Below are 27,892 nucleotides of genomic sequence, written 5' to 3' on the forward strand. Positions count from 1 at the left end.
TCTGTTTTCAATATTCCTGCTATTAGAGTGATCAGAATAATTTTTTACCTTAAGTTTATGATGACTGACCTTCTTGTTTCTACGTCCCCACAACCCTCCTCCCAGTGTAAAAGGTAAATATTTCTATGTGTAATGTATATCATATTTGAGGCACAAGTAGTTGGTTAAAATCAGAATGTTCCCAAAAAGTTCTAAAAAAATGATGCTGATTTAGATGTCAGAGACCATCCAAATAGGATTTTAAATATCAGAAAAGCTATAATAGAATAGTAGGTACATTTAAATACAAATTTATAATATTTAAATGAGCCATTACAGTACATGATTCAGGTTTCAATGGTAGATGTGTTAAATAATATTAAAATAAGAAATATAGGCTGCCAGTTCAAGACGGCAGTATAAAAGGACATACACTCATCTCTTCCTGCAAGAGCACCAAACTTGCAACTAGCTGTTGAAAAACCATCGACAGGCAGAAGGGCACTGGAACCCACCGAAAAAGATACCCTATGTCCAAAGACAAAGAAGAAGTCACAGTGAGACAGTGGGAGGGGCACAATCGCAAGAAAATAAAATCCCATTCCTGCCAGGTAGGTGACCCACAGACTGGAGAAAAATAATACTGAAGAAGTTCTCCCTCTGTTGTAAAAGTTCTCAGCCCCACCTCAGGCTTCTCAGCCTGGGGACCTGACAAAGAGATTGGGAATCCCCAGGGAATCTGACCTTGAAGGCCAGTGGGATTTGATTAAAGGACTTTCATGGGACTGGGGGAAACAGAGACTCCAGTCTTGGAGGGCACAAAGTCTTGCCTGCACCAGGACCCAGAGGAAAGGAGCAGTGAGCCCAGGGGAGACTGAACCAAAACTACCTGCCAGTGTTGGAGAGTCTCCTGTGGAGGTGTCAGTTGGCAGGGGCTCATCACAGAATCAGGAGCATTGACAGCCACAGTCCTGTCCCCTATGGCGTACGCCCTCTTAGAGGTTGCCATTAACCCTGCCCTAGAGTCCATGTTGTGACTTCCCTGGTGGCTCAGACAGTAAAAGCATTTGCCTACAATGTGGGAGACCCAGGTTCAATCCCTGGGTCAGGAAGATCTCCTGGAGAAGGAAATGGCAATCCACTCCAGTATTCTTGCCTGCGAAATCCCATGGATGGAGGAACCTGGTAGGCTACAGTCCATGGGGTCGCAAAGAGTCGGACACGACTGAGCGACTTGACTTTCTTTCTTTCTAGAGTCCATAGACCCCAGGGCTGAGTCTCCTTAGGCCAAACAAATATCAGGGAGGGAATGAAATACCACCCATCAGCAGATAATTGGTTTAAAGCTTTACTGAGCAAGGCCCTGCCCATCAGAGCAAGACCCAGGTTTTCCCATCACCATTCCCTCCAGTCAGGAGGCTTACACAAGCTTCTTAGCTTCCTCCATCAGAGGGCAGACAGAAGAAGCAAGCAGAACCACAGTCACACAGCAGCTAAAACAAAGACCACATTACAGGATGGAAAAGCAGAGAGCTGTGTTCCAGCTGAAGGGACGGGATAAAACCCCAGAAAAACAGCTAAATGAAGTGGAGATAGGCAACCTTCCAGAAAAATAATGCAGAACAATGATAATGAAGATGATCCAGGATCTTGGGAAAGCAGTGGAGAAGATGCAAGAAATGTTTACCAAAGACCTAGAAGAACAAACAAGCAGATAAATAATACACTAGAAAGAATCAGTAACAGAGTAGCTGAGGCAGAAGAATGGATAAATGACCTGGAAGACAGAATGAAGGAAGTCACTACCAGAAAACAGAAGATAGAAAAAAGAATGAAAGGAAATAAAGACAGCCTAAGAGACCTCTCGGAGAAGGAAATGGCAACCCACTCCAGTGTTCTTGCCTGGAGAATCCCAGGGATGGGGGAGTCTGGTGGGCTTCCGTCTATGGGGTCACACAGAGTCGGACACGACTGAAGTGACGCAGCAGCAGCAGCAGCAGCAAGAGACCTCTGGGACAACCTTAAAGACAACAACATTCACATTATAGGGGTCCCAGAAGGAGAAGAGAGAAAGGACCTGAGAAAAGATTTGAAGACATGATAGCTGAAAATTTCCCTAACATGGGAAAGGAAATAGTCAACCAAGTCCAGGAATACAAAGAGTCCCAGGTAGGATAAACACATAGTAATCAAACTGAAAAAAATTAAAGACAAAATATTAAAAGGGAAAAATAGCAAATAGCATACAAGGGAACTCTCATCAGGCTATCAGTTGATTTCTCAACAGAAACTCTACAATCCAGAAAGGAATGGCACGATACATTTAAAGTGACAAACGGAAGAACCTGCAAACAAGAATAGTCTACCCAGCAAGACTCTCCTTCAGATTTGATGGAGAAATCAAAAGCTTTCCAGACAAGCAAAAGTTAAGAGAAATCAGCACCACCAAACGAGCTTTACCACAGCGCTAAAGGAACTTCTCTGGGCAGGAAACACAAGCAAGGAAAAGACCTACAGAAAGTAAACCACAAACAATTAAGAAAACGGTAATAGGATCATAGATACTGATAATTACCTTAAATGTAAATAGATTAAATGCACCAACCAAAAGACATAGATTGCCTGGGCAGATGAAAACATGTGCATGTGTATACTTCCCACTTACCGCATCATTCTGCTTGACTCCCCCAAATTGTGTATAATTATTTTATAATGTTGGGTTAACCATGTTCCCATTATGACTTGCAATTATAATTATTTTTTATTTTTTATCTGGCTATTGATTGTGAAAACTGATAAACATCTTTTACTATTACGATTATGTAACTATTACTCACTCAATACTATTTGTATTATGATTGGTCAACAGAAAAATAATAGAACTCTGTATCACTACAACTATGATTTAATAGAAAAACCTGTAACCACTTTTTAAAATCCAGGTACATAGCAGAATTATCTTGGAATTTTTTGAAGAATACAAGTGTCTGGATATTGCCTCTTTTTTCTCCAGAGCCCCAGATATGTTTCTAATAAGCAGCCATGTTTAAAAACAACTGTATTATATGATGATATATTATTTTTATCTAGTTTGTTTTACTTTTTCCATTTCATATTCAGTGCTCCCATTTCACTTAGTTTATGTTTTCCAGTTTTTCCACCTCTTCTTGTTTTTCTTTTGATGTTCTTTCTCAAGTCTTTAGCAAGTGTAGAAAAGCTTTTATATAAATATATATAAGTAATATATATAATATATATATTTCAGAAAACTTACAAATTTTTGCCTAAAAAATTTACGACAGTTTGATCCCTCCTGTTTGACTTAGTATGACTAGAATGCTAGATTTCTAATTTAAAAAATAGATATGCAACAAGCAACAAAGGTTGACTTTATAGCAAAGGGAACTCTAGTCAATATCTTGTAATAACCTATAATGGAAAATGATTTTAAAAATAATATGTGTATATGTATAACTGAATCACCTTGCTCTGCACTGGAATCATTGTAAATCAACTGTACTTCAATAAAATGTATAAAGAAAAAGATTTTTAAAAAGCAATATAATACATGCAATATCACTGTCATCTAACATTTTTTTTTTTTTTATTCTGTATTTTAAACAGATATCTGACTGAATCCTATGGAACCGGTCAAGATATTGACGATAGAATTGTTGAAGGTGATAGAACTTTTTAAATTCTTATTTTTTATTGTTAGATACGTACTGAAATTAACTAAGAAGAATCCTCTTAAGTGGTCTGGAATATTCTCACAGAGATCCAGAAGACTCCAATCTCTTACAAATCTTTGCTCCATTTTTATCTAGTCATTTATTTAATGTCGTTTTTCCCCTGACCCTATGTACACACTAAGAGGGCAGAGATTTTATAGATTCAAAATCGCTGGAATAGTACCTGATACATGGCATAAGCATCATCATTTATGGAGCTCTGAATGAGTGAAAGGAATCCATGAAGCCTTCTGGCCTCCTGTGCGTTTTGTTGACCTTGTTTTAGTAAAGGAGAAAAGGAGAGGGTTGTTTGGAATTGAGGTGCTGGGGGAAATCATTTTAACAAAAGAGTACACTTGAACGCCAAGGGTCTGTATATTGATTTCCTTAAGCAATCAGTGTCTGTACACCCCTTAGACAGTCTTCCCATGCCCTGTTTGGACACTGCTGGTCCAGGCAAGTCTGCAGTAGCCTGCCGCAGCCCGGGTTCCTCTCTGGTCTCCCCTCCTATAATCTATTCTCTGTGTGGAAGCTAGAATGATCTCTTTTGCTCTAAGCTCTTTATTGGCTTCATATGTCTCTCAGGGTTAAACCAACCTTGCTCTTTGTGGCCAGGTACCTGCCTCTTCTGGTCTGATTGAGTCATTTTTCCTGTGAATCCTCATGCTTTACTCACATTGGTCTCCTTGTAGCTCTTTGAGGTGTTTCAGGCCTCCTAGACACTTCCCTCACCACTTCCTCACTTTTTCCTAACAGACACTCAGTATTTAATAATGATGATGGTATTGACATGTGTGGGATGCGTTAGGTGTTGTCTGATTTGCTTAAAATGGGTTACCGAACTTACATCTTCACAGAATACGAGGTAGGTAATGTTTTATACCTGCTCCACAGATGAGAAACTAAGGTAAAAAGAGTCTAAGTAACTTTCTGAAGAGTAAATAGCTCATCAGTTGTGGAGAAGGGACGTAAAGACAGACATCTTAATTGCATAATCCACTAAGTGCTCTTTCTAATACTCCTGACATTTAAAAAAAAAAATTTAAGTTGAACAAAGATTTGTCAGGAGCCTTCATGCATTTTGCTAGATCATGGCAGGCAAAAGTTACATACACTTTTTCACAATTATGTAAAATATACATGTACATGAATATAAATTCTACTCTAATAAACATTTTTAAAGTTTACATCAATAAGATTTTTCATATTTTTTGATATAAATAACTTTATAATTTTATGTGCAGTTCTTACTGAGGTATGGTGACACACCAAGGTATAATCACAGTAAAGTGCCTTTAGTGAGAGAATTGTCGTTTAAAGTTGAATGAGTAAATAAAAAACAAATTAGGGATTGATTTAATAAAATACTAATTAATATTCTGACTTGATTATGTGAGGTGCAGATTCCCTTGTGAGTTGGATACAAACCTAGTTTCTTTCATGAGAACACTCTGTGTGATGTGTATCAGGCTGTAGTTGAGGACCACAGGAAAGGGTTATTCCAGATTTTCCTTCAACCCCTTACTGGAGGATTGTTGTCATCGTGTAGTCACTCAGTTGTATCTGACTCTTTGCGACCCCATGGACTGTAGCCTACCAGGCTCCTCCCTCCATGGGATTCTCCAGGCAAGAGTACTGGAGTGGGTTGCCATTTCCTTCTCCAGGGGATCTTCCCAACCCAGGGATTGAACCTGGGTCTGGCAGGACCATAGAAATCTTGAGGTGACATATACATGCTAACATTTCTTTCAGTTTTAGTACGTTCTTGCTTATTTTAGCAAGTGAAGCAAACTGGGAGTGATCTTTAAATGGATTTGGAGACCAGTTAAGCTTTCTACTGTGGACAGACAAAGAGAAATGGATTTAGACTATTTCATAAGAAATATTCTAGCAATAAACATATGAAGCAGTTTATGAGATTTTTGAAGGAATGTGTGAGTAAGAGTGACACTGTTGCTGCTGCTAAGTCACTTCAGTCCTGTCCGACTCTGTGCGACCCCACAGACGGCAGCTGACCAGGCTCCGCCGTCCCTGACACTAATCTGGTATAATTATAGTTGAGACTATGGGGGGTACAAGAATGGACTCTAGTAACTCTTTCAATAATGTAGAGTGTATGTGTGTGTGTGTGGGAGAGAGACATTATAAAATGAAGACAGTTAAAATTTTACATTTGTTCATTGGGATTTCAAAAATTATTGTTCTGAGAACTTTTTGTAGGTAATTCTATAAACTGAATTTGTTAGGTTTTGTTGGATGTGCATGTAAAAATGTTAAATCTGGAGGTTATGTTAATATATATATTTAAAAGTAGGTCACCTAATAACATTTTGCCTGTATTTTATCATAGGAGGTTTGCTGTTTTCTGCTCATGTAGGGCTGATGTGGAAACTATAAAAATATTTAGGGAGTAATTTTTAAAGTTGAGTTATAAATTTTGTAATCTAATGACTTTTGAAAATTTCGTCTTTGCCATAACACTTACATTTTCTTTTGATAAATTTTGAACAAATTTTCCATCTCTTGTACTTTAATAGGGCCTGACATAAGGGGAGTCAAGAAATATTTGTGGGATTTGACATTACAAGTGAATTCATTCATGTTAGTTTTTTGAGAATATTTTTCTAGTTATATATATTTATTAATACATATGGAAACACTGTGTATATTGCTTTGTAATTTTCCTTCATGTTAATTTTTATGGCATATTTTCATTTCTGTTTTAATAGCTAACCCACTCTTAGAAGCTTTTGGAAATGCAAAGACTGTCCGCAACAATAATAGTAGTCGATTTGGGAAATTTGTAGAAATACATTTCAATGAAAAGGTAAGTGAGAATGAGTTTTGAGTTAATATATTTGGGAAGTGTTTTTGGAAAAAGCAAAAGGTCTTAGTAGAATTGGTAGTGTACTTGAACTCCATGCAAATATATTAAAATTTTTCTCTTACTATTAGATATTTGGTAGAATATATATGTTCACTGTGATCTCTGTAAATTCTAAAGCTTATATTTATTAATAGTTATCTATTTTTCCTCTTTATTTGATAAATATTGCAACCTCTTTGATAGACAAATGGTTATTAGGAAAGATAGTTTAACATTGGTAGGTTATACTTTAAGACTTCAGATGCAAAACTGTAATTTCTCTCTGTTTTGTTTTCTAGAGTTCAGTTGTTGGAGGATTTGTTTCACATTATCTTCTAGAGAAATCTCGGATTTGTGTTCAAGGCAAAGAGGAAAGGAATTATCATATCTTTTATAGGTTGTGTGCTGGTGCTTCTGAAGATATTAGGGAAAGACTTCATTTGAGCTCTCCAGATAATTTTCGGGTAAGTTGGATGAAAAGAAATTTCATACAGTTTTTGCAAATTGAATTGTCTTCTATTCTAAAACTTATTTCAGTGGATTTTGATGTCTAGTTGCATATAACTTACCTTAAGTTGAGTGTATTGTGATAGAATGACTTCTGTAATAAGTGGATCTGTATGGAGATTTATTGCTCAGTTTATAACACTAAATGAGAAGATACATAATGGAATAGGTAAAAGGAAAGATGCTAAGCCAATTATATCAATTAGTTATCAATTTATCTTCAGTAAGTAGTTTATAATAGTTCTGTGATGCTAGCTTTAGTTACCTTTGACTTACTTACAAAAAAAAGTTTGACCACTGAATTAGTATTCATGAAAGATCCCTACTTGTCTTCTTTAATTCATTTCAACAAATATTTATTGCTTACCCTTTGGGTACCAGGATTGTGACATAGATAAAAAAATAAATGATACACAGTTCCTGCTTCTGAGCAATTTAGAAACTGGTGGAAAACATGCACACAATTTTGACTGATATGTTGAATGAGTAAGAGAGATGCATAGGAAGCTGATAATTTTGGAAAAAACCTTACTGGAACAATTGACGCTTGATCAGAATCCTGAGGGATTTTCAGGTTTAACTAGAGGAGGAAACATGCAAAGGGTATTCCTGGTAGATGCAGAAAGATAAAGAAGGGCAGGAAGTAGCTTAACGCGAAGGACAGGAAGGATGGGAGTTGAAGCTAGAGAATTTGGTCTTTTTTCTGTAGTTAGTAAAGAGTGGTTGAAGGGTGTTAAGTAGAAAGTTGGATGTCAGGTCTGTACTTAACTTCAGGTTTAATGTGGAAGATAGCTTTAAGCGGGTGGGGGCCGGGCAGAGGAGGGGATGGATAGAAATTGCAGCCATGGGTAAGTGAGCTGGGAACCTGTAGGTGACATAGCAGTTACTCAGTGCCTGAATTTGGTTTAGCGATGGCAGGGTTACTGAGGAGGGGATATGTGAAACAGGAGGTAAAATTGACATGACCTGGAGACTGAATTAGATAAGGAGAAGGAGGAGTCTGAAATTATTTTCCAGGATTTGATTAGGGTCACTGGAAGATTTTTGGTGTGTAGGATGTGTCCAGTTTTGGAGTCTGTGGAATATTCCAAGTGGAGATGTTCAGAAGACTGTTGGGTGGGATAGTATCAGGTCAGAGCTGTGGGGACAGGTTTGTGGCTGTCAGTAAGCTGATGATAGTTAGAACTGTGAGTGAGGAGATGAGACTGTGCAGAGAGATTGCGTAATGTAGAACAGCATGTGCCAGGATCCAAACTCTAGAGGTAAAGAGGATGAGCAGACGAGCTGTCTAAGAAAGGAAGCACAAGTGGAGTTGCGAGAGAAGCACGAGGAAATCAGGAATGCCAAGGATCACAAGTCAGTGTTCAGTTTCAGGAAGTGGTGACAGGGAGTGGTTAGTGTAATTTACAAGTTCTCAGCTGGAAAATGGCGTCCCTATTTGGGACCTGGGAATGGGATTCTCATAGTCCTTTTTGGCCAGTAGTCCTCCACTTGAGAATCATGACACACATTTATATTTAATTATTGTTCTCTGTGTGTGTTTGCAACCTGACTACTCTTTATGACTTCAATCAATTTCTTTTAATGTATATTTGGACATTTAAAAACTCTTTTTAAAATGCTTTATAACTGCATCTGTGTATGTAGTTTTGCAGTGTTAAACCTTCTCCAGTGGTGGTGGTAGAGGTATAGTCACTAAGTCATGTCTGACTCTTGTGACCCCACGGACTGTAGCTCTCCTGGCTTCTCTGACCAATGGATTCTCCAGGAGTGGGTTGCCATTTCCTTCTCCAGGGGTTCTTCCGACCCAGGAATTGAATCCAGGTCTCCTGCATTGCAGGCAGATTCTTTACCAACTGAGCTATGAGGGAAGCCTTTAACCTTCTCTATAACTCACCAAATTAATTGGAATTTGGTTAGTTGCCCACAGTATCTTCATGACAGTAGAAGAGGCCTTTCTCTACAGTGATTTTCAGAAAAGGACTATAAATTAATATGACTCACATGGAATTTAATGATGTTGATGTGGCTTTGTCAACACTGAGTTAAGGATAAAGTGACATGACTGTTGTCTTAATGTAGTGTTTCTTTCTACTTGGGGGCTTGGGAACGCAGTTTCAGTGTCTCAGAATGTAGTCTTTCCTGGCACAAGGATAGCCATCCTAAGAGGGCAGCCTCTGAAATACTTTATTAGGTCAGTTTCCTGTCCCTGTGGCGTGACCTAGGGGCATGATTTCCTTTTACAAGAGAGTCCTTTTGGTGGTAAGAGGAAAACTAGAGGAACAGCATTAGCTTTTACCTAAAAACATCTGCCATCTTGGATATTCCTCTCTGGCAGGCGGACATGCACCTTTATATTCCTTTCCCCAAATTATTCTGCCTTAGAATGACTTCGAGTCTTGGTCATTTCATCAGGTTTTTCTCTGGTTTAGTTTAGGCCTCCAGTTATAACTCGGGAATAAAGTTGTAAGGACAAAGGAGAAACTGCAGCAGGGTGAACACTCCCCCCCGCCCGCCCCTGATTTTTTCATCACTGCTGTATACAAATTAGCGACTCTATCCAAATTAGTGTATAAAGAATTGTAGAGTTGCATCTGTTCAAAAACATCCATATTAACTATGCATGTATTTTAGAAAATAAAAGGTTAAAAATGCTTGCATTACTCAAAATTTTGAAATATTTTTGCACATGTTACATGGAAGCATTCATTGTAGTCATGCAAGGATCTTTGAATATAAATAAAGGCTTGGATAGAATGAGAATGGGTGACTAGAATAGTTAACAGCTTTCTAGTTACAGAAAAGTTAGAAGAAACAAGTATTGTTCTGAGGTTTTAATATTAAGTTCATCTGTCCAGAAACCTAGTATTTGATAAAAACAGTTGCAGTAGATGGATAAAACTCTCGCTAGCAAAGAAAACATTTGTTTTGGGTCCATATAGTTAAGCTACTATTATCCTACTAAATAAAAGAGCTCTGTTTTGAAAGTCAGTTGAAAATGCTTACCAGTATTATCCCTTTTATTTTATTCTCTCCCTCAAGATTTTAGTCTGCAAAGAAAAATTCACTGGATATTATTTTCTGGTTTTAGCTGTATTTTAATATTTCACTATAAAGGGGGGGAGATAATGCAGTGATTATCTTCAGTATTAATTTGTCCCTAAATCTTTCAATTTACTGTAAATTTTTTCTTGATATCTGTATAATTTAATCTTGGAGTTCATGTCATGGCAGAGTAGAATCCTAGTGACCTGATTTGAAAAAAGCTGAGATGTTTAAAAAATGTTCTCATTCTGTTCCCTGTGCACTTCCTTCTTAACAACCCCCACCTATTAAATGTGGGTAATAGATTCTGCTCAAGACCAGTATATTATTTTCTTTTCAGTTGCTTCCCTTGTTCTGTGTTTTCAAAGGACTTAATCTCAAAAAACTTCTGGGCAGGGAAGTAAATCATTGAGATAAAAGATGAAATTGTTATTTGAATACCTGTGAAGGTTCATAAAGCAAATGTAATTTATGTACAGTTAGTGTTAACTGTCAGTCACTATGAAAGGCATGTTTTGAAGGACTGATTGTAAAAACCAGAAATTAAGAAACTCAAGAATATTATTTGTTAGTTATTCAGAATTTAAAATATTGCTCAAAATATTAAACCACAGTGTGGGTCCTTGTTTGAGACTTTTTGCATATTTAGGTCATATCTTGTTAAGATTTAAAATTGCTCCCTTTTAAAAGTAAGAAAGCTTTAAGGTGCTGTTTTTTCTGTTAATCATTTAATTCAACTTTCAGATTAAGAGTTTCACCATCCCTGGTTTGGTTAATAGAAGTATAGTGTTTATGATATACAGAAGTATTGATTTTAATTGAGAGATTAAACGATACTCAGGTTATGTTTAGAAATGGTTAGCACTGTTGGATAGATTGTGTTTTCCTTTGTGTTATTTTCCTGTGGATCATGTTGTTAATTATATTTTAAATTTCTTTGTCATAGTATTTAAACCGAGGCTGTACTAGATACTTCGCTAACAAAGAAACTGACAAACAGATTTTACAGAACCGAAAAACTCCTGAGGTAAAGTAGACTTTTAAAACAGATTATAATCTTTAATGCAAAAAAATTGTGCTGAAAGATACCTTCTGTTTTTATTTCGAAACCCACGTAAGGTTTCTTACTTTTCGGCGTATGCGTCAGCGACCTGCGCAGTCATGCACGCCTCTCTCGCCCGAAGCACTTTGTTCCTCTTTGGCTGTCTCTGGAAGCTGCAGCTTCTGGGTCTTCTTGTTGGGACCTCAGTGCACTTTTTGCCTGTTATTTTCCAAACATGAGGGTATCAAACTGCCTAAAAATCATCCTTTGCTAACAGTTTTGAAACTTACTCTCATATTAACCATTAGGGTTAAATATAAAATATGTTCTTTATAATTTATTATCTATGTCAAGGCTGAAATAAGCTTTGATGTACACCAAGAGTGAGCATTGTTGTGAACTAATTCTTATGTATTATTGTGATATTTCTCTTTAAAACAGCATGTTTCTATAATTTATTATGAAAAGTTTAGTTTTATCTGTAACTTTTACTAAATTGTTGTATTTCTAGGATTAATTAGATATAATTATACCGTTAAGTATTACTTTAAAAGCATATAAAATCCTTAATCTAAAAATCTACAACCTTTATAAATTTTAAGATGCAATGTGTAAGTGGTAAGTAGTATGAAGGTGTAGCTACTCAGGCAGCTTAAATTATGAAATACTAAGTCAGGGTTAATTATAGGGACTAGTTCATATTGTCTTTATTAATTGTTAAAAAAGATTAAAAAAATAAAGATCTATATTGTTTAATTGAACAAAGTTTTATTATATTCAGTTTTTAATGTCTCTGCATTTGAGTTAGATGCATTTTAGTGAGTTAGATGTTTTTGACTATTTTCAAGATAGTGAGGTGAATTATCTTTAATATATTCATAGAAAAGAACAGAAAACAAATAAAAATCCCCATTATTTTGAATTCTAAGCAGATGAGTCTGCAGTTAATGTTTGTTTAAATTGATACTTTATTTATCATTTTAGATACAGATGTCTGAATTATAAATTGTAAACATCCATGGCTGAGACTTTAAGAAATGACAGTATTATTTATTATAGTATTCTCTTTTATTATGATAATCTATATTTTTACAAGGTACCATTGAAATACAGAAATAGTATTATTTTCACTAAGATAGTTGGGACATTCCCTGGTAGGATATTGCCTCTACCCCAAAGGAAAAGCACATGCATGTATACATTTACTCTTTTGGTGTGGAAAGGCTGGAGAGTAAAGAAGACTGCTGTTTTGCTTTCCAAAGAGTGTTGCACTCTTTTTATTCTCCTAAGAAGGAAATGTTCACTTTCTGACTCTAGAGTCAGCATACTTTGTTAAGAGTCTTATTCACATTATTGAGTTTATATATAACAATATGTAAGTGACTAATGATTTAATAGTGATTTAATATGTTTAAATTACTTTTTATTGTTTTCTGTATCAGGAGGATGAGGTGATCATTTTGACTATTCAGAATCCTTTGCCTAGTTCCATTGGCGTGTCTTTAAGTTGTGTGTAATTTTTAGGAGAATGCAGTATTTTTAGTCTGCTATGATAGCAATATATTCATGGACATTTGATTAGAAATAGTTTTCAAGTGAAGTAACTGATCAATTGCAAGACTAAAAATTCTGCATGGTATGTGTTTTCTTTTAAATTTGGCTGCATGTTGTTGTTTGCTTCTTTGAAGAATAAAATTAAATTTCTTTGTCTAGACATTTTCCAGAAATTTTACACATGCATAATTAAACATTTTAAAAGACTGTGGAAGGGCAGTTGCAACTTTAGCTGGGAAGCAATTGGCAACCCAGAGGAAAAAACAACGCTGCTAGGGATGTCTAGAATGGCCAGTTAATTCTGACACTGTTACCTAATGTTTAATTTTGCTTATTCATTCTCAAGTTCTGGAAAATTGCTAGTCCAATCTTCTGTGTCCAGTAATTTTGTTTTTCCTCCTTCTAGTTTCTGCAGGGCTGACTTTTCTCCTTCATTTTTCTGAGTTTATTATAGGTTTTAGAAAGAATACATTAGATGAACATTCTTTTAAGAAAGAAAGCAAATTTTTCTCTTCCATTTTTTCTGAAATCTTTTCAGTCATTGCATGAATTCTTAGCATAAGCATAATATTTACTAATATACTTTACCTCATATATACTAATAGATAAAGGCTTAAAAATTAATTCCCAGGCCATGAAAATTGTTTTTAGACTTTCCACTGTTCACTGCTTTTGAATACTGGTACAGCTTAGATTTAAACTTTTATTACAGTTTTTTAAAACTTCAGTTTTTTTTGACCTTTGGTTTTATGTTGATTCAACCACTGATATTTCCTTCATTTTCACTCAATTTATATTTTTATATAATATCTTATCTTTAAAAATTGTAATTAAATTGGAAAACATCTCATTCCATTTTTGACTGAAATTTTTATGGAGATAGGTGTAAATTCACACATCATTGAAAGAAATAATATATAGATCCTGTGTACACTTTGCCCAGTCATTCAGTTTTTGAATGTGTTGAAACACTGAAGTTTTCTGATGGACGCATTTTATTTTTGCATGTTATATAGTGCATTAGTAGACCTTGTGTAGTTGTGTTGGTGATACTTAAGCAATGTAGGCCACAATTAATTGATGTCTTCTTGTTTTGTAGCATCTTAAGGCAGGTTCCTTGAAAGATCCTTTGTTGGATGACCATGGAGATTTTGTTAGAATGTGCACAGCCATGAAAAAGATTGGCTTGGATGATGAAGAAAAGCTTGATCTGTTTCGGGTAGTAGCTGGTGTCCTGCACCTTGGGAATATTGATTTTGAGGAAGCTGGCAGCACTTCAGGTTGTTTTTTTTGTGTGTGTGGTCTTTTTGTTTTGTTTTAAAAAGAAGTAAAATTCGAAGTTCTGTCATTTAATTGCATATGTACATTGACTCTGTGTGCTAGTTTGTTCATTCCCCACATCTCCAGACTATATTGTGTCACATGATGAAACTTGCAGCTGAAGGATGCTGCATGTTTGGTTATTGTGAGCTTTGTTTTTTTAATAAATCAGTGATATTGATGAGGAATAAACTCATAAAGTCATAAACTCTGACTGCTAGGGTCACATTTGGTTAAATTTTTGGACTGATGATAATCTTTTCCAATAAGTGAACAGAATAATCCTTTATCTTTTAAGGTATTTTGATTTTTTTCTGGTTCACTGATCTGAATGAACTTGGGTTAGTTAGTTAGGGTAATTGAGTACATAAAAGCCCATATACATTATTATTGGAAATGAAAACAAGTTAAACTTGATGCACATTGAAAAAGCATTTAAATGCCTTCGTGATCCAACTTTTCAATCTTATTGTTTCAGTTTCTATGTAAATACCAAGGCTTCCCTGGTGGCTCAGATGGTAAAGAAATCTGCCTGCAATGCAGGAGACCCAGACTCAACCCCTGGGTTGGGCAGATCCCCTGGAGAAGGGAATGGCTACTCACTGCAGTATTCTTGCCTGGAGAATTCCATGGACAGAGGAGCCTGGTGGGCTACAGTCCATGGGGTTGCAGAGTCGGATCCATGAATGCGGGGGTTGGCTCAGGGTCAAATCTGACTGACTGCCTGTTTTTGTTTTATAAATAAAGTTTTATTAAAACACATAAAGACATTTATTTATGTCTTATCCATGCCAGCTTTCATGCTGCAGTGGCAGAGTTGGGTAGTTGTGACATAGACTGCGTGGCCGGCAAAGCCTAAAACCTCATACTTTAGAGAAAAAGATTTTGTTGATTCCTGCATACCTACATTGTTTTAAAAAAAATCGAAAGCACCATTTAACACAGTAACACAGTAACGTGGGCTTTAATGTCAGATCCCAGAAGCTTTGTAAACCTTGACTTTTTCACTCATAAAATAATGAAGAGATACTCCACGAGGGAAGTGTTTTTAAAGTACAGTTACCTTAGCAGTAGTTTGCATATAAGGAGGGGGCACAAGAGGAAGGAAGAACATTAAGCAATCAATGTGTCTGCTACGTGCAAGACCCTTCATATGTTGTGTTTCATTATAAACATCATAGTCATAATCTGAACTTAATAAAGATAATGAGATAGAGGATATTATCTCCGTTTTACAGAAGTAGGACCTCTGAGAAGTTTAAGTAGTGTGGTCACTAGTGAAGTTGTAGGTGTGAGAGCTGGTTCTCCTCACATGGGACTGACTCCGGTGTGTGTGATAACTGCCCCTCATTGCCCTCTGTCACTGAACTTTCTGAGCAGGTGGAAGTCGACAGTCTTAATGGCTTTCAGACTGAGTGTCTGTGAGTCTGTGACCTCAGCATCAGATGAGAGTGTGTGGTCTGTAAGAGTACGTTGTCTAGGGCCAGGCTGTTCACCGTGTGTTACCTGCCTGTGTGACCTGGGCCAGGAACTTAACCTCTCTGAGTCTCGGTTTCCTCACCTATAAAGTGGGAATAATAAATACCAGGTCCAACCTCATGTCATAAAAAGGAATAAATGAGTTGAATATTTGTAGAATGATGCAAATACTTAGGCCTGCCATGTAGTGATCACTGTGTTTTTAATGCATAAGTAAAATAAAAATACTGATTATTCCCAGTTTAAAATGAAGCAAAAAGGAAAATCTGGCAATATCAGGTGTATACTTAGTATGCATTAAAATTTGTATTAGTTTTGGAGGGATTTGAAAATGTAATGAATGTTAGAGTACATTTTTGTTTGCTCTGTGGCATCATAATACCAAGGGAGCGTGTAGGAATTCCAGGTATTAGTAATATCCAAAAATGTTTAATTAATGCATGCTTTGGAAATATTGTTTGTTTGAAGTGATAGGTGGCATGTTCACACACCTCGTGTTGTTACCCTGTGGTAGGACATGCAGGTGTACACAGAGAATCGTGAATGTGGATCTAGTTAGTTGAAAAGCATTTAATTGCCAAAGACACATAGTAGATATTTACATTGTCTTTTATTTTTCTTCTCAAAATTCCTTCTGTTGAAGGGAAAATGAGCAGAAAGCAGAGCAGATTGGAATAAGATAATAAATCAAAAGAATTAATAAACTAAGTCATTTTTATTTTAATAGCTAAGATTTTATTATATTAATCTTCATCCTTCCTATAATCTTTCCTATAGATCCAGATGATTTCTTTTTAATTAGAATTTATTTTTTCCTGTCCCAGAGAGCTCAATTTTGGCATGACTTTGCAATTTGAAAAAGCTCTGGATATTTTGTAATTATTTTATCAGAAAATGTATTCTTCAGTAAATATGAGGACAGCTTCCACTGCTATTTAGAAGTTTTTACTTGATGGAAATGCAAAAAATACCTATTGGGACTTCCTATGTTCTTAAAATTCCACATAACAAAATATATGTTATTATAAGAACAATTGTAAAAAATTGTTCAAAGAAGGTCATTTTTAGAAGGAGTGACATGAAAGCCTTACATTATTTTATATTTATTTTTGTGGGTTTTTTTGCCTTTTTGAAACTTTCAATGTTTTAAAAAACTTTTAATTTACCAGCATACATTTTTTATGCTAGTATTATATAATTCCTGAAAGTATGTAAGAAACTTTGCAAAATAGTTATAAAAAAATAAGCATTGAAATGAATTGATTGGTTATTGATGGTAAATTTTTTGAGTTATGTAATTTTAGATCATGTATATATGTGAACAAACGAGAAATTAGTAGTAATTTCCTGGAATTTTCCTGGAATTAAAAGTTTAATATATCTTCTAAGTATTCCTCTTCCCTTATTGTTTTTTTCAGCTTTATTGAAACATAATTGGTATTGAGTTGCACAATAATCACTCTTATCAGTTTTAGAACATTTCATCACTCCAAAAAGGAACTCCATACCCTTCATTAGTTACTCCCCCACCCTCCCGAATACCTAGCCTTTAGGCAGTCACTGTTCTACATTGTCTCTGTCAACTGGGTATTTCATATAAATGAAATCAAACAATATGGGCTCTTTTGTGACTAGTTTCTTTCACTTAGCATAGTGTTTTCAAGGTTCATTCATGTTTAAACATCTGTCAGTACATCATTTCTTTTTTTGCTGACTAATATTTCATTGAATGGATATATGCCACATTTTGTTTATCCGTTTGTCATTTGAGCAACTTTTAGGTTACTTCTACCTTTGGCTATTATGAATATTGCTACTGTAAACATTCATGTGCAGATTTTTGTGTGTGTGTATATTTTCATTTCTCTGTGTGTATGCCGAAGAGTGGAATTGCTGATTCATATGGTAATTGTATATTTAACCTTTTGAGGAATTGATTTTCAAAGTAACTGAACCGTTTTTACATTCTCACCACTCTAGTGCATGCAAAGTGCTGCCTCATTGTGGTTTTATTTGCATTTTCCTGATGGATCAAGGTGCTGAGCATTTTTTTCATGACTTCATTGGCCATTTGTATCTTTTTTTTGAGAAATGACTGCTTATATTCTTTACTCATTTATTTGATTGCCTTTTTAAAATTCAGTTGTAAGAGTTTTTAAGTATATTCTGAATATAAGTTCCTTATCAGATATATAATTTGCAAATATTTTCTCTCATTCTGTGGTTTGTCTTTTAAATTTTTGATAGTGTTCTTTGAAAATGAAAGATTTTTCCTTTGATGAAATCCAATTTGCATATTTTTTTCTTTTGTTGCTTATGGTGCCATATCTAGGAAACCAACCTAGTCCAAGATCATATGGATTTATGTCTGAATTCTTCTAAGAGAATAGTGTTAAGTCTTACCTTGAAGTCTTTGAGTTTGAGTTAATTTCTTTGTATGGTATGAAGTAGGAGTCCAGCTACGTTCTTTTGCCTGTGGATGTCCAGTTGTCCAGTGCCGTTTGTTTGAAATGCAATTCTTTCCTCAATGAATTGTCTTGACAACCCCTTATTCATATGAGATCTCATAGTCTATTTCTCCTGAGACCAGTCTATTAAATGGTTTATCTATTTGTCATGATATAATTCTTATATGATTACATGCATTCTTTGTAATTTTGAAATTAGTCTTAAATGAATCATTTATACGGTCCTGAAAATATTAATTTTATTATCATTAATAAGACAATAATTATATGTGCTTATTTATGCACCAGATGCTCTTCCAGGCAATTCACATATCCACCCTTACTAGTCTTCAAACAACCTTATTAGACTGGTACAGTTACTATCCTTATTATATGGGTGAGGAAACTGAGCATAATAAGTAACTCATTCAAGGTCACACAACTAGTAAATTGTAGAGCCATAACAGCCCGGAGTCTGAAGCACTGTTGTATTCTGTCTTTCTATAAGAAGCATTTTGAAACAGCCTCCATAAATAGGAACCTGTAGATATGATGTTCAGAAAAAATAGCCGTGGCCTCCACACCCTCCTCCTTTGTCCCCGAGTGTCACCAGCACATGCACCTGTGCACACTCACACCCACCCCAGACAAACATCCATACCCACACTGACTTTACGACGTTTGCCACTGAAATTACTCCTTAACGTTTTCTGCAGTCCTGTGAGTTTTAGTGATAAGGCATTCTGTTACTCCAGAGATTTAGTGTAATAACAAGGTTTGTAATGAAACCATGATAGGTTAAAATTTTGACGGGTTGAAAGGATTATGTCATGGGCTGCCCTGAATGAGAGTCGCCCAGTGACCTTGGCAGTATGAGTGGGGAATAAGGGTGGGGAACAAGGGAGGTGAATAAAAGTCACAAATAAGCCTCGTCTAGTTAATAGCTTTATGTCAGTGAAGTGACTTCTAAGAAATGCCTCTTGAAAATCTCATGTAATGTTTATTAATTGAAAACTAAAATATATTTTCATTAGGTGGTTGTAATCTGAAGAATAAATCTACTCAGTCATTGGAATATTGTGCTGAATTACTGGGTCTGGATCAAGATGATCTTCGTGTAAGTTTAACTACAAGAGTCATGCTGACAACAGCAGGGGGCACCAAAGGAACAGTGATAAAGTAAGTTCCCTGCTCGCTGCTCCCTGCAAGTCCTGCCTTGTGAGGGAAAAGCCAGATCCTGTCTCTGTTCCTTGCTGAGTAAGGCAAAGGACTGTTTCAAAACATTTCAATAAATTTAAAAAGTAAGGAGAAAAAAAGCCCTTTTAGTTACACAGAAAATTCCATAACTTACTTTGGGAAATACTAGCAAGGTATGTTTAGCCTGGTTCTCTGCTAAGCTAATTCCAAGTTATTGTTATGATGAAGAAAATCTCAGTGAGGAGAGTCTGTCGTAGTGCCTGCAGTAGTGTGGTTCCTTCAGAGACGTTTCTGGAGCCCACAGGAACGCTGGTAAAAGCCCCGGTGTGGTCCTCAGCTCTGTTTCTCCTGTGTTCTAAAGCAGTTCTATATTTTATGGATGGAGTGTCCACATAAGAGTCCCTTTAGGAAAGGGTTCTTCTGCAAGAAATGTAAGTTGGGAAACCACTGTTTAGAAGAGATCCAAGTATTAGTCTGACCTGAATGACTTTTAAGATTTCTTTCGAAGTTTGATAGTTTTTTCTGGTGTTCCCAAAGTGCCTCCTGCTTTACGACAGCATTTAGCGCAGTGTCTGGAAATTCTTTTGGGTGGCACTCTCTTCATTGGACCGTGTGTCTGTCTACAGCATCTGATGCTCTTATACTGTGTAGTTATTAATACTTAGATGAAAGAGTAGAGTTGGACAGTTTGGATTTTAAGATAAACTTTTTTTCTTTTTTCCCCAGTGTTAACCAAATTACTGAACTTTAAAGTTGTCTGGAATTAAACACAGTTTCTTTTGCATTTAAGAAAGTCACGTGGAAGATTATTCCTCTGAATAAATTTTTTTGTGTATTCAGCATGTACTGTGAGGTATAAAATTAAGGTTAAAAAGATTTTTTGAGCCTAATATTCTTTTACTCAATAATTGGTCTTTAATGTAATTATAGATAATTCTCTTATAGTATTCTACTTGGCCCTATTTGTTTGTTTCCATTCATAACTGACATTTTGTAGCTATTTATTTTGCCCTTCGCATTGACTGTGCTTACTCAGTTCTTGGGAACCTGGAGTTATTTCCGTAACATATTACTAGGAAGAATTTCTGTTGACTCTGTCTTCCTTTACAGGGTACCCCTGAAGGTGGAACAGGCAAACAATGCCCGGGATGCCTTGGCGAAGACTGTCTATAGCCATCTTTTTGATCACGTGGTTAACAGAGTAAACCAGTGTTTTCCTTTTGAAACATCATCCTATTTTATTGGAGTTCTGGATATTGCTGGGTTTGGTAAATATAGTTTTGTTTGTGAGTCTGTATCCGTTTGATATTTTTGCACCCAGTTTTTCCATACATGATTAAAATTTTAAAAACCTTTTTTTCCTTGTAATACCTTTTACTTAATGTATTTCCAGTTATATGTCCATACTGTTGTTTCATTTCATAATATGGTTTAAATAAGAAGCTAATGTTTCAGAAAAAAAGGAAAGACTTGTGGATTTTGGTCACACTAATGCTTAAATTAAAACATGTTGATTGAAACTGCTGTGGGTAGACATGTCTCCGTACTCTTAAAGGAGTATAGCTGAATAAAGTCTTCAGTGTTGCTGATAAAGAGAATTGACTCAGTAAGACCACTGACTCCAGTGTAGACCTGGGTACAGGTTGACCCAGCACACAGGCCAAATTCATAACTATGTATAAAAATTCATCCTTAGTGATAGTTGCCAACAGAGAACTATTTCTAATTAATTTCTGCCGAATGAGTAAGCTGTTAGGATAAATATTTGAGAAGAATTGTGGTTGTATATGACCAGAAATGAAATGAGTCACTGATGTCTGAATGCTTTGTTCGGAATGACCATGTTGTAAAAATCTCAAAGTAAGTCTGACCATTTTTTTATTGAGCTTTATCAGTGTGGGTGTTCCTTCTGTCTGTGCACAAGTGGTGTCCTTCGTAATTTGTTTGCAGTTGCCAAGAGAAGATATGAGTGTTTACATTTTTGGGAAGGGCAGAGTTTTGTTTTTGATGTGATATATATTTTGAAATTTACAATAAAACATTACCTTTTGTTCAGAGCTAGAGAAACACTCATTACTGACTTGAGAATTTCGTAGTCTTCAGACCTTTGTTTCCTGGTCTGCACCAGTTTGGCACAGCACATGAATATACAAAGTCATAGCAGTTTAAAGCTGCAAGGATCTTAGAAATAATGTAATACAACTCCTTAATTTTAGAAATGCATTAGTATCCATAATATTTTTTCTAACTATAATCTCACTGATTATACAGAAAAATATAAAGTGCTTACATTTTAAGTCATTTTCTTCCATTTAGATTGCTTTAACTCCTGTGCCTTAAAAATATGTTACAAGTGACTTATATTTTATATCTTTTCTATATTGATATTTATTTAACAACTTTTTGTCAAGTTGAGGTGTTTCTAATACTTAATTTTAGTGCGTATCAAAATTTAAGTCTTGAAATAAGAGCATTTGAGGAGTATGAAACAGTTATACATACATTTTAACCTACTGTTAAATTAAGCATTGATACAATAAAATTTTATCCTAAGTTAAATTTATTAATGTGAAGTTGATCTGATGGTGACTCTTGATTCTGGTTTTATTTTCAGAGTACTTTGAACATAACAGTTTTGAACAATTTTGTATCAACTATTGCAATGAGAAGCTTCAACAATTTTTTAATGAAAGGATTCTGAAGGAGGTAATTGACGTACAGTTTAGATTTAAGAACAGCCCTCTATTTTAAATTTCAGGGTACAGAGATAGACTGCAATTACCCAGATGGATGGGGTGTGATGTAAGGTGGCCCAGGGAATCAGAGAAGCCCTGTGTGGGCTATGGGGACACATCCTAAGTGTCGATGGTACAGCTGAGCTTAGGGACCAAGCTAAGTAAAAACTCTAAAGTAGGCGCCTCCTCAGAAGTGAGGGTATCTTGCCTTTTACTAGTGACTTTTACCAGACTTGAAATTCTTGTTTCGTTTCCTGATTTGACTGTCTCTACTCCTCCACTGCCAATCAGCAGTCTCCTCTCACCCTGTCCTGGGCACCCCCCTGTTCCCCTGGATCTCTGCTTCTGTCCACTCGTTACCTGCTCACCCTCTCTCTGTATATGGCAGCGGAGCCCCCAGGTTGGGAGATTCCATGGGCACTGGCCTGGCCTGCCTCCCTAGCCCTACCAGGTTACACTGTGCACTGCCAGTGGCCTGTTTGTGGGGTGTTTTTGGCCGGACACTGTCTCTGGTCGAGTAAGGAACTCCCTGCTACTACTACTCATAGTAGATGACTGTGGGCCTGTCCTGCACTTACAATCTCAGGTCTTAGGAAAGTTCCTTTGTAACACTTCAGAGTGCACAGTAAGTATAGGTAACTTTGGATCAGTAGATTTGTGATTAGTCTCACCATTTTTTACCTTGTATTTTGAATTTTCTGCTGTTTCCTACTAATACTGTTCCCTTTCCTCCCTTTGAGCTGTTTGAGATGTATTTTCCTGAGTGAAGCAACTAGAGTTAAAGGGAACTCAAAATTACTCTGTTAATCTGGTCCAGCCCTTTGTTTTGCAGAAACCACAGCAGTTCAGTTACCTCTGCAGGTCTGTACCCGCCTTCCTGGCTGCTGATTCCCTTCCTTTTAGCACTGCTGTCTTCTGAGCTCCTCTCTGGGTCTGGGCTTGAAATGTGAAATCCTTCCTTTCCTGTTCCCATCCCGTTCATCGTTTCCTCCTTTCTTACCACGTCTTTGTCCTTTTGGGCTTCCCAGCACATTCCAACTTTTATACCTCTCCTTGTATATTAGACTTAAGCCAGTTCTGGCGTAAACAAAGAGGTGAAAACAAGTACTTAGCAGTTAAGATAGTTTCTCTGAAAATGTTTCCTCCGGCTGCCTTAGTCCTTCCATTACTGTGTGAAGTTTGGCATGTGTGCTTCTCACCTAACCTGCCTTAATTCTTCCCTTCCTACCAGCCCAGCAAGCTTTATCTAGAAAGTCTTGATTTATGTTTATAGCAGTTCTTTAAAAATAAAAGTGAATTTCATATTCAGATTGAGTTCAAGTGGACACTGCCTCCTAGAATGACAGAAACTTTTTCTAGTATGTCTCTTATGAGGAAATATTTAAACATTCAGGGGGGAAAAATAAGAAATATACATAACCCTGAGTTCACTGCATTGCTCACCCATCTGTGATAAAATTCCCACCCCCTGCCCCCAACCCCAGTCTTGTCTTGGGTTTGAGTAATTATTAACAGATCCCTGTGTCTGTGCCTGGCTGCCTAGCGTATTTCAGGGAAAGCGTGCGGGAACGTTTCCACATACGTAAATCGTATGTTAGGTTGGCCATTGAAGTTGTGATTTCACCTTGCCTTAGGGGCAAGGATTTCTCTTCTCTTCCCTAACGTTTTGTAAGACTTCTCCATCACTGAATCAGTTGGTTTGAACCTTTATACACTGACTAATCAGTAAATGTTATGGTTATACCTGGCACCAAACAGTGAGTCTCTCCTCTCTCACAGTGTCTCCATATCTGTGATTATCATTATTTCTTTCTAGGAACAAGAACTCTATCAAAAGGAAGGTTTAGGTGTGAATGAAGTGCATTATGTGGATAATCAGGACTGTATAGGTATGTGTTGTTTTTACTCCATTTTGGGGAATTATGGGAAGATACAGTGAATGTTTTCACTAGTCATTCTTGTGTGCTCTGTGACTGATACTCCTGGTGATGGGACTTGAAACTGGCATTCAACAGAGGTTTTACCTCTCTAGTACTGCTAGGAAGTTGTTTTTTCACATGAAGGCACCAAATTCAGCTATACTGAAAGTATTCTGAAAATTTCTTCTGTTTACTGTGATGGGCATTTTCTTTCTTAAACAGTTAACATGTGGCTAAGTTAAGGAGGAAACAAAACTGTTTAAGCAGTGAAGGGATTCCTTACTTGGCGTGAGGAAGCCCGTGGTATAGCAAGGTTCCCGCGGGGTCTGCAGGGGCTTGGCTCAGCGTCTGCCATTCTTTGTCTCAGTTCTCTGTACATCAGCTCTACCCTCCAACTGGTTGCAAGTAGGCCTCACAAGTTCAGTGGGTCCCACCAGATAATGCCATGCAGCAGGAGAACAGTCTCTTTCCTGGTCTGTTGTTGGTAGAGAGACCTTTCCCTGTTACCACCCAACTGGTGCTCAGGGTGTCTTTTCCTTCCAGCCGAGCTCTAAAATCAGTTGTTGGGTAAGCCTTGCTGTGAAAGTGGAATCTGACAATATAGCCAGTAACTTGTGCTAGATTTGGACAAGATAGAACAGCTGCTGCTGCTGCTGCTGCTGCTAAGTCACGTCAGTCGTGTCCGACTCTGTGTGACCCCATAGACGGAAGCCCACCAGGCTCCCCTGTCCCTGGGATTCTCCAGGCAAGAACACTGGAGTGGGTTGCCATTTCCTTCTCCAATGTGTGAAAGTGAAAAGTGAAAGTGAAGTCGCTCAGTCGTGTCCAACCCTTAGCGACCCCGTGGACTGCAGCCTACCAGGCTCTTCCTTCCATGGGATTTTCTAGGCAAGAGTACTGGAGTGGCTTGCCAACAACAACACAGTCACAGTGATAATAGTTTACATTTATATAACTTCTCAAAGGTCTTTCATGTCTTGCCTGGTCCACTTAGCATATCCCTCCACATACCTTGTCCTTTCTCAGTCAGATCTTTGTGTCTCTGATGGTGCCATTGGATATCTTGGCTGGAACTCCTCCCCTTCCATTTACCTTTGTACCTACTTGCATGTCCTGCATCTGTTAGAATACTCTCGTTTACAGCTCAGTTAGTGTGCCCCCCTTCACCCCCATCTACTGCCCGGGATGCATCTTTCTCTGACCAGTGCACTTAGACTCTTGATTTCTCTTTCTGTGTCCTGTAGCTTTTATTTATAATTAATTAATTAATTTTTTAAATTGAAGGATAATTGGTTTACAGAATTTTGTTGTTTTCTGTCAAACCTCAGCATGAATCAGTCGTAGGTATACATATATCCCCTCCCTTCTGAGCTTCCCTTCCATCTCCCTCCCCATCCCACCCCTCTGGAATGATACGGAGCCCCTGTTTGAGTTTCCTGAGCCATACAGCAAATTCCTGTTGGCTGTCTATTTTACATATGGTAATGTAAGTTTCCATGTTACTCTTTCCATACATCGCACTCTCTCCTCCACTCTCCCCATGTCCATAAGTCTATTCTCTATGTCTGTTTCTTCATTGCTGCCCTGTAAGTAAATTCTTCAGCCATTTTTCTAGAGTCCATATATATGCGTTAGAATACGATATTTATCTTTTTCTGATTTACTGCACTCTGTTTGATAGTTTCTAGGTTCATCCACTTCATTAGAACTTACTCAAAGGTGTTCCTTTTTATGGCTGAGTAATATTCCATTGTGTATATGAACTTCAACTTCTTTGTCCATTCATCTGTCATTGGACATCTAGGTTGCTTCCATGTTCTAGCTATTGTAAATAGTACTGCAATGAAAATGGGATACATGTGTCTTTTTCAATTTTGGTTTCCTCAGGGTGTATGCCTAGAAGTGGGATTGCAAGGTCATATGGTGGTTTTATTCCTAGTTTCTTAAGGAATCTCCATACCATCTTCTATAGTGGCTGTATCAATTTACATTCCCACCAACAGTGCAAGAACATTCCCTTTTCTCCACATCCTCTCCAGCGTTTATTGTTTCTAGACTTTGATGGTGGCCGTTCTGACCAGTGTGAGGTTGTATCTCGTTGTAGCTTTGATCTGCATTTCTCTAGTATTGAGTGATGTTGAGCATCTTTTCATGTGTTTATTAGTCATCTGTAGGTCTTCATTGGAGAGATGTGTGTTTAGGTCTTTTCTCACTTTTGGATTGGGTTGTTTGTTTTTTTGATATTGAGTTGTATGAGCTGCTTTTATATTTTGGAAATTAATCCTTTGTCAGTTGTTTCATTTGCTGTTATTTTCTCCCATTCTGACAGTTGTCTTTTCACCTTGCTTATAGTTCCTTTGCTGTGCAAAAGCTTTTAAGTTTAATCAGGTCCCACTTGTTTACTTTTGTTTTAATTTCTGTTACTCTAAGAGGTGGGTCATAGAGGATCTTGCTTTGATTTATGCCATCGAGTGTTCTGCCTATGTTTTCCTCTAAGAGTTTTATAGTTTCTGGTCTTACATTCAGGTCTTTAATCTATTTTGAGTTTATCTTTTTGTATGATGTTAGGAAATGGCAACCCACTCCAGTGCTCTTGCCTGGAAAATACCATGGATGGAGGAGCCTGGTAGGCTACAGTCCATGGGGTCGCAAAGAGTAGAACATAACTGAGCGGCTTAACTTTCTAACTAACATGATGTTAGGAAGTGTTCTGATTTCATTCTTTTACATGTAGCTGTCCAGTTTGCCCAGTGACATTTATCGAAGAGGCTGTCTTTGCCCTGTTGTATATTCTTGACTCCTTTGTCAAAAATAAGGTACCCATAGGTGAATGGGTTTATTTCTGGGCTTTCTATCTTGTTCCATTGGTCTATATTTCTGTTTTTGTGCCAGTACCACACTATCTTGATGACTAGCTTTGTAGTATAATCTGAAGTCAGGAAGGTTGATTCCTTCAGCTGCATTCTTCTTTCTGAAGACTGCTTTGGCTATTTGGGATCTTTTGTGTTTCCATATGAATTGTGAAATTTTTGTTCTAGTTCTGTGAAAAATGCCATTGGTAATTGCATAGGGATCACATTGAATCTGTAGATTGCATTTGGTAATATAGTCATTTTCACAATATTGATTCTTCCTACCCAGGAACATGGAATATCTCTCCATATGTTTATGCCATCTTTGATTTCTTTCATTAGTGTCTTATAATTTTCTGTGTACAGTTCTGTTGTCTCCTTAGGTAAGTTTATTCCTAGATATTTAATTCTTTTTGTTGCAGTGGTGAATGGCATTGATTCCTTAATTGTTCTTTCTTATTTTTCATTGTTAATATATAGAAATGCAAGTGAGTGATTTCTGTGTATTGATTTTGTATCCTGCAACTTTGCTAAATTCAGGGATTAACTCTAGTAATTTTCTGATACTATCTTTAGGGTTTTCTATATACAGTTTCATGTAATCTGCAAAGAGTGAGAGCTTTACTTCTTTTCCAGTTGGATTCCTTTTATTTCTTTTTCTTCTCTGATTGCTGTAGCTAGGTCTTCCAGAACTATTTTGAATAATAGTGGTGAAATGGACACCCTTGTCTTGTTCCTGATCTTAGGGGGAATGCTTTCAGTTTTTCACCATTGAGAATGTTTGCTGTAGGTTTGTCATATATGGCCTTTACTATGTTGAGGTAGGTTCCTTCTAGGCCAATTATTTGAAGAGTTTTTTCATAAATGGGTGCTGAATTTTGTCAAAGGCTTTTTCTGCATCTGTTGAGATTATCATATGTTTTTTATCTTTCAATTTGTTAATATGGTGCATCACAATGATTGATTTCCATATATTGAAGAATCCTTGCATCCCTGGAATAAACCAAACTTGATCATGGTGTGTGAGCTTTTTGATGTGTTGCTGAATTCTGTTTCCTAAAATTGTGTTGAGGATTTTTGCATCTATGTTCATCACTGATATTGGCCTGTAGTTTTCTTTTTTTGTTTTGTCTTTGTCTGCTTTTGGTATCAGGGTGATGATGGCCTCATAGAATGGGTTTGGAAGTGTTCCTTCCTCTGCAGTTTTTGGAAAGAGTTT

General features: G+C 36.8%; 1 protein-coding gene across 5 annotated transcripts in view; it reads left to right on the plus strand.

Annotated features, from left to right (window-relative positions):
- MYO6 (myosin VI) overlaps positions 1 to 27,892 on the plus strand; it is a 161,734-nt gene that overhangs the window by 76,759 nt on the left and 57,083 nt on the right. For all 5 annotated transcript variants that reach the window (XM_088840546.1, XM_055433863.2, XM_055433864.2 and 2 more), the window contains exons 7-15: positions 3,604 to 3,659; positions 6,440 to 6,537; positions 6,876 to 7,040; positions 11,075 to 11,155; positions 13,824 to 14,004; positions 19,005 to 19,149; positions 20,278 to 20,435; positions 21,782 to 21,873; positions 23,719 to 23,791. In XM_088840546.1, coding sequence (XP_088696672.1) covers positions 3,604 to 3,659; positions 6,440 to 6,537; positions 6,876 to 7,040; positions 11,075 to 11,155; positions 13,824 to 14,004; positions 19,005 to 19,149; positions 20,278 to 20,435; positions 21,782 to 21,873; positions 23,719 to 23,791 — 1,049 coding nt within the window. The remainder of the gene's footprint in view (positions 1 to 3,603; positions 3,660 to 6,439; positions 6,538 to 6,875; positions 7,041 to 11,074; positions 11,156 to 13,823; positions 14,005 to 19,004; positions 19,150 to 20,277; positions 20,436 to 21,781; positions 21,874 to 23,718; positions 23,792 to 27,892) is intronic.

The sequence above is a fragment of the Moschus berezovskii genome, chromosome 10 (genome assembly GCF_049115385.1).
Source record: "Moschus berezovskii isolate FMDL1 chromosome 10, NW_MosBer_1.0, whole genome shotgun sequence".
NCBI classification, from domain to species: domain Eukaryota; kingdom Metazoa; phylum Chordata; class Mammalia; order Artiodactyla; family Moschidae; genus Moschus; species Moschus berezovskii.